We start from the raw sequence: 7,792 nt of genomic DNA on the forward strand, positions 1-7,792 counted from the left end.
ATTCTTATCCCCTCTGAAAGTAAAAATACAATACTATATATAGCCAGGAGCAAACCTCAACCCTTGTTAGAGAAGAAACCAAGGACTCACTACAAAAATTAGAAATATGGCCATCTACCAAGATGAATGAATGAACAACAGGCTTCTATTTGAAGGGACATCTAAACTGTTTTACTATAAAATTGCACTTTCAATATGCGAGGCAGATATCAAGCATATATCATAATTCCTTCCCTCCCAATTCCCAAGTGTTGTTTTGGTAGGTGATTTGGAGGCTTAAAATTTAGTTTAATTTAAAGTGGTTGGGAACGTTTAAGTCAAGTGGGTTCAGAAGAGAGCTGAAGGATCAAGGGTGACAGGAGAAGATATCTAATCTTAAACTGTATTTACTTATCTTAGTCGAACCCTACTCTCTCAAACAATACAAAACAGATATTTAGAAAGTGAATATTATGTAATGAGAAAACTAAGAAATTACCAGTTTGTGTTTGCTTTGGCACATGGTCAGAAAGATATATATTACATTCACATATATGACACAACATTCACTTTGATATTTACACAATGTATCATATATACATACATATGTATACAAACATAAATGTGTGAATGCATATTCACATTGCCTCATACCTGCCAGTGACATGCAACCAGTGCTACAGTCAACATATGCCCAACATAATATTATTTAAGATAGGAGGAAGTTTAATCTAATTAAACTATGCTTCTAAATGTTTAAATATACCTTTCACATCCTGTATTTTTCCCCCTGAGGCAGTTGGGGTTAAGTGATTTGTCCAGGGTCACACAGCTAGGAAGTGTCTGAGGCAGGATTTGAACTCAGGTCCTCCTGACTTCAGGGCTGATGCTCTATCCACTGCACCACCTCGCTGCCTAACTTTTTTGTTTTTTTTAACAACTTTGAAAGTCACTTTGTTTTCATGTTATATTCCAAAGATTCACTATAGAACTCATTTTAATTCCCAGCTTGTACACACGTTCCTTTCAGGAAACTCAAACATTGCTTTAGAAAGAAATTAACACCCACCTAGTGGGTTCCCATTATTAATGACCCCACAGACTTTGCCAAAGTTTTCTTCCAAAGTAACAACCCAAGCATCTGGAAGTCACTTAATACGGTACTTTCTATACAAGGCAAATTGAAACAAGAATATAATGTGTTTAAAACTTTTTTTTTTTTTTTTTACTAGAGACATTTCAGTTCAGGCTATAAAATGTCACCCCCTCACCCTATTATGTTCCAATCCCACTATTATTCCATTGAATAATAGCTGACCTTTATGTAAGCTTAAAAGGTTTGCAAAGCTTTTTGCATACAACACAGGATTTTACTTTATCTTCCACATCAACCCAACAGAAATAGTAGCTAATAATTATCAGCAGCAGATCTCTTCCCAACTTCCAAGTCAGTTCTTACTAAGACTTGAGAAGTAAAGGAGTGATCGTCATCTTACAAAAACTGAAATACAAATTGCAGCATTTGCCTACAAGTCACAGAGAATGCTTGTAAAAAGCATGGGTACTTTCTGGGTTCCATAAATGGAAGGCATGGAAGCCTTGCTGTCCACATAGTTACAAAGTTCCAATGGACAGACTCCTGGTATGCAGAAGTCATATCCTTCTTCAGGATTCTATTTCCTTTCCACAAACTAGTGCTCAAAGTTATTCTAAAATAATAAATGAAACCTAGTAAAGTAACTAATACTAGAAAAGATTAAAACAGAAAAGCATGATTTTCTCTGCGCTGTCTCTTTGAAGAAGCTCTCCAGGGAGCTGACTTCTCAACTTGGGGGTGCAAGTACCTAAATGACTTTGGGACTGACTGGAACAACAAATAATTTTCATTCATTTCTAAGGTGTTTTTGTCAAAATAATACAAATATCTTCCACTGAATATTTTAATGATTTCGACACTAGCGCAGGGATCAAAAAGATCCATCAAATATTGAAATTAAGTTAGAATTTCTTGAATGAGAAAAACTGATTAGATAAAAAGTGTAATTTTATCTGTTACTAAATCACACTCTACCGTTAGAATAGGAGAGGAGATAAAGAGGACTAAAGAGCTTTCTAACCATCCATATGACTCCCCTTATCTAGGATCTTCGATTTCAAAGCTGGCTACACTTTATTAACCCATTAATGTCCACCTTCCAGAAAGACTTTCTTGGGAAGCAGAACTAGGCTTTCTGGCGAGCTGGGCACACACTGGCAGACACAGCCAACCTTTCTGAGTGAACCAGCTAGAGCTGGGCAACAGACGGTCGCCGGGATGAGAACACACGGAAGTAGTGTCCTTGCAAGAGTATGCAACGTGTCAGTCCGCCCGAGAAGTTTCAATGAAGCTTGGAGGTGGCGGGCAGGACGTTTTCCTTCTCGCCTCCCACCTCCCCGCGAGAAAAAAGAGAAGGGGTGCCACACAGCGGGGGACGGGGAAGAAGTTCAGGTCTCCACGTGGTGGAAAGCTTCAGGGACCCCGGAGTCAGGGCAATGCCGGGTCCCACCCGACGGGTTCTGGCTCCTGGGTCTCCTCCCGAGGCCCGCGGGCCAATTACCCACGGTGTCCCCCCACCCCCCGCTGCTAGACACACCGAGGGTCGGCAGCTCTGACAAGTCTGAGGCCACGTGCAGCACTGATGTCCCCACGGGGATGGGGGGAGGGGGGACTGGCTGTCCCGGAGTAACCTAGATCGAGGTGCAGAGCTAAGCAGGGAGCCTCCCTCGCGAAACGGGTGCGTGCACGTCGGCAGCGCCGCCTCCCTCTCTCGCGGGGCGGGATTCTCGCGTGGCTCGTGGGAAGGGGCCGCACTCACCGCCCTTGGCCCCAACGGACGGATCCATCTTCGCCAGCACGATGACCAGCAGGATGCAGAACATGAACCATTCCTTGCTCAGCCTCTCCTTCAGCCCCATGTTGGCCTGGGCGGGCGGCCGGCCGGCTAGGGATGTGGGTGCTCGCCTCTGGGCTCCTCCGGGGAGTGTGGCTGCGCCCGGCCCGCGGCGCGCGCCCCGGCTTGCTCCGGACCCGCGGCACCAGCCGGGGAAATTGCTACTTGTAAACTAAAGGCGAGGGGGGGCGGGGGCGGGGGCGGGTGGGGTGGAGCCGCCGCCGGCGGGCCGGGAGGAGTAGTATCCAGTGACGGGGAAGTCTCCCAGAGAGCCGCCATCGCTACCACGCGCCTGCTAATAGACTCGCAAAAGCAACCGCCGCAGCTCGGCCGGGGCTCTGGGAAGCTGCCGCTTCTCGGCGGTGGCCCGGGCACGAGCTGGCGCGCACGCGCCCTGCCTCTCTCCCTTCCCCCCCACTTTCCCCCGGGCTGCCGACTCCGGCGCGCCCGGCAGACTGTCCCGGCGGGGACCGGTTTGGGAGATGTTCCGAGCGAGGTGCTGCAGCTGCAGCCGGTATCTCGAGGGGCCCAGAGAGCCCCCTCTTTGAGCCGAGGGGAGGCCGGTCCTGCTTGTGCACTGCCCGAGGCCTGCGAAGGGGAGTGCGGGTCTTGTTTTACTCGGAGTGGGTCGTGGGGGAGGGGAAATCCAGCTGCAGCTGCCGCAGCTGCCGGGGAGATTCGCGGGGTGCGCTGTTTTGATACATTACAATGTTTCTTCTGACGTCCGGCGTTTGACGTGGGAGCCGGCGAGAGGGTTGGACTCCTGCTTGCAGTTCCTGATGCCCGGCACCGGTGCTTGCCCTAGCTTGGCGGGGAAGAGATTTCCCCGGCAGCGGGTCGCCCTGAAGCCCTCGGAACCGGGGCCCGAAGGTTTTCTTTGCTTTACTTCGGAGCTGCTGGGAAGGCTTCGCTCTGTAGCCTTTAGCTGGACCAGGAAGCAGGAGAGGGGAGATGGGACTCCCATCGCGGGAGCCCCTTTCCGGAACCCCCCTGAAGTTGCTGGCTTGGAGCGGGCGGGCCATGCCTTTAGAAAATAACCCCAGAGTTCAGGGGGTGGGGAAGAGACGCACTCCCTTTGTCCGGTGGAAAAACTTAAGTTGGGTTCCATTCATGACTTGGTTAAAGGTGCTTAGGGCTCTAAGATGACTTGAAGGCCCCAGCTGTAGAGCCGGTGCCACCTTATCTGCACCTCGGGGGAATTCCTCCTATCCAAGAAATCTGAAGACCAGTCGCAATCTCTATGGCGAGGCACTGCCCTAAGGACTGTGTTTGGTTAGGAGAGGGCCAAGTAAAAAGAACAACTGACCTGAAAAATATTTCCAGAAGAGGATCTTTAAATTATTGAAATACCTGAAGGTCATGATTGGAAAGTCCTTCGCTAATTCAGAAGAGTAGCCCTGGGGTAAATTATAATCTAATCTTAGGGAGCTGTGTGGGGCCATTAAGAAGTTAAATGCCTTTCCCGTAGTCTCAGCCATCTATAAAAGAGGGTTGGATAACTTGGGCAGACCATGGGTATTTAAGGAAGGTATTTAGGGAAATCTAGATCAGGACTTAAACTTTTTCTACTCGTGGCCCCTTTTCACCCAATTTTTTATGCAATCCCAGATATAACGGTAGATAAGATAGGTGTACAAATCATTTACTGATAATACGTCTTCATATAACTGTTTTCCCTAATACTTTTAAGTCCAAACCACAATGCATCTCTTCTCTCACCTCTCTCAAAAAGGGAACGGAACACCTTTTTCCAAAGTGTTGATATCTATACCAACTTGTCTCAGTTCTTCCATTTTCAATATTATCCATTACACCACTCAGAAGCTGGCTTCTTTCTATCCCTTCACTCCAATGAGACTTTTTCTCAAGGTCATGCATGATTTCTTATTACCAAGCACCGTGAAAATTCAGTGAACACTTTTTGTTCAATCTATTCTTGGCATGCTAGCTGCTCCCTAAAATTGAGGTCAGCTTCAGAAGTATCATAGATTGATCCCTATAACCAGTTACTAAGGGTTTCTCAAGAATCCCATTTTCCCCCAATTTCCCTTTTTGGCAATCTATCTTGTGGCTTTGAGAAGTCTTTTTGTGGACAATTCCCCAACTTTTCCAATTCTAACACTGTGGCTTCTCGGAGCATCTTTTATCTAATTTAGAGAACTTAAGAAACAGGGAAGAGTTAAAAGAACAGATTTCCTTTGCCCTTGTTGTCTGAGTACCATAAAATATGATCAACTTCCAGAAGCCAATTTTTACTTCAAGTGTAATTTGGAATATTCCAAAGTCTGATCAGTTTAAGATAACCTGTCCCAGTTACCAATATTTTCTCAAAGTCTCTTAGGGCTCGCTTTTGCCAGCAAAACGCTGTAGCCAATTGTTCTTTGTACATAATTGTCTGTAGCTATCAACTTTTCTATAAAATATTTTAAAATGTAGCTCCCATGTTTTTTGGAAAACAATGTGAAGAATGTCTGGAGGAGAATAAGGTGAGACTCTTTGAGTGTTGAAAGTTCTGGAGAGAGGGTTGGAAGGTGGGAAGTGGAGAAGATGATAGCTATCTTCAAGTGTTTAAAATAAGTGTTGCCCAGTGGAAGAAAGCTCAACCTTATTTAGGGTTGGTTCCTGAAGGAAGAGCTAAGAACAATGAATGGAAGTTGGATGGTGGGCTTGATTGTACAAAAACTTCCCCTCAATTAGAAATCTTTAATAGAGGAATGGGCAACTTGAACATGTTCCAAGTATTTAAGGGAAGTCTAGACCAAGGCTTAAACTTTTTCTACCCATGATCTCTTTTGGCCCAATAAATTTTTATGCAACCTCAGATATAAAGGTAGATACAAATCAAACATTTACTAATCACAAGAAATGTAAAACAATTCTTTGAGATATATATATATATATATAATTTTACTATTAAAAATGAAAGCAAATTTGCAAACTAATGAGATGAATGTGCTTGTTTATTTTTACATAAATCTTGGTAGAATATTTGATACCTTTTTACTATTGCCAAATTTTTCACAACCCCCACATTTAGTTATGCGACCTCATATGGAGGCTTAACCCCACAGTTTAAGAAGTTTTGATCTAGATAACCACTTGTCATCTTTCAGAAACTACTGAGTGTTCTGTTGTCGTAGAGGAAATTTTTATTAATATACCATACACAATGGCCTTTGAGCTTCCTACCTACTATGAGATAATGTGACTGTTTCCAAAATAATTGTTTGAAAGTTGGAATGCTTTCACATTCGAAGATTACTCTCGTTATATCACCATTGAAAGAAGTTACTGTCTGCTTCCTCTTTTCTTTTTATAGGAAAAACAAAAATGTCAAAATAATTTTGTCAGTTGCAGTGGAATGTTTACTTATATGAGCCTGAAAATGTAATGGACTGAATAAAGCTTGATTATGTGAATGAATCAATGCAATGTTCTTTACAAGAGTAAAAGATCCTTCCAAACTTTGATAGCTTATTTCCCAGAACCTTTTCACTTCCCTTTTATGCTTTATCTTTCCACTAGCATGTAAGCTCCTTGAGGGTGATTGTTTTTATTTTTGATGAACTTGCATCTCCAGTGTTTAGCAAAGTCCTAGCACAAACTAATATTTAATAAATGTTTTATCTGTCATATCTAATTTATTTTTGTCATTTGGGGCAAGAGCACCTTGTCTCTTGCTAGATGACACAATGTCTAGAATGCTAGACCTGAAGCCAGGAAGAACTGAATTGAAATCTAGCCTCAGACATTTACTAGCTGTATGACCCTGGGCATATCACTTAAGCTCCATTTACCTCAGTTTCCTCATTTGTAAAATAGAAGTTCTAATAGTACCTACCTCCCAGGATATCAGATGGGTTATTTGTACAGTTCTTAGCACAGTTACCAGCATGTATTAGAAGTTTACTAAATGCTTCCTTCCTTCTCTCTGACCCAGTGCTTTCTCATTTGTAACGTCAAGGGACCCAAACCAGTTCATTTCCAAGATTTCTTCCAGTTTTAACATTCTAGATTTCTAAGTTATCCAATCACAGAAATAATGGAAATGTACTTAACATCTCTGGATCTTAGAGATGTTTCCTCAAATATCTAATGAAGGTACTAGAGTAGATGACCTGTAACTAGGTGACCACTTCACAGACTCTGGAATCAGCAGGATGAAAGTGAAATCTAGCCTCAGGTAGTTATTTGTGACCACCATTCTAGCACCCAGGACACCCCAGAATCAGTCAGAGTCAGGATAAGCAAAAGTCCTTAGTCTTTATTCTTGGTCTTTAGGGATAAAAGTGAACAGGATGGAAGCAGAATCTCTGTGACCTCTTTCTTCCTCATCTGTGTCTATGGATAAAGGGACCCTGGTTCATCTTACTCCACCCCCTAGTCCCTCCTACAATCCTCTGTATACACCAATCATTGAGCCAGCACGGATAGTGGGAAGGACCATTTTCCAAACATATGCCCATAGAGTATTGTCCAATCAGTAATGAGCCCTCAGTGCATTGACTTAAGAGTTCCAGCCCTCTACACTTATTAACTGTGTGACCCTGGGCAAGACACTTTACCCCAAGCCTCACTTTCCTTATCTATAAAAATGAGCTAGAGGTGGCTAAAAATGGCAAACCACTCTATCTCTACCAAGAAATCCCAAATGGGAGCATGAAGGATCAAATATGACTGAATAACAAAGTCTCTTCCAACTCTAGATTTATGAGCTTATATGTTATCTAGTATTTATCTCTGATAATTTACACTAATATTCCATCTAAATTTCAAAATATGTACATGGATAATTTTTGACATTCACCCTTACAAAACCTCGTGTTCCATTTTTTCCCCTATCTTCCCCCCATTCCCTCCCCTGGCCGGCAATTGATCCAATA

The 7,792-nt window shown here is 43.5% G+C and overlaps 1 protein-coding gene across 7 annotated transcripts in view; it reads right to left on the minus strand.

The window, feature by feature from the left end:
* The window catches only part of SLC10A7 (solute carrier family 10 member 7), a 263,521-nt gene extending 257,033 nt beyond the window's left edge, over positions 1 to 6,488 (minus strand). Inside the window, exon 1 of one of the 7 annotated variants that reach the window (XM_051965832.1) lies at positions 2,835 to 3,346. In XM_051965832.1, the coding sequence (XP_051821792.1) occupies positions 2,835 to 2,934 (100 nt within the window). In that variant the 5' untranslated portion in view covers positions 2,935 to 3,346. Of the gene's footprint in view, positions 1 to 2,834 lie in introns of all 7 variants that reach the window. The other 6 variants (XM_051965837.1, XM_051965836.1, XM_051965835.1 and 3 more) reach the window with 6 other exon arrangements.
* Between the last annotated feature and the right edge of the window lie 1,304 nt (positions 6,489 to 7,792).

The sequence above is a fragment of the Antechinus flavipes genome, chromosome 6 (genome assembly GCF_016432865.1).
Source record: "Antechinus flavipes isolate AdamAnt ecotype Samford, QLD, Australia chromosome 6, AdamAnt_v2, whole genome shotgun sequence".
NCBI lineage: Eukaryota > Metazoa > Chordata > Mammalia > Dasyuromorphia > Dasyuridae > Antechinus > Antechinus flavipes.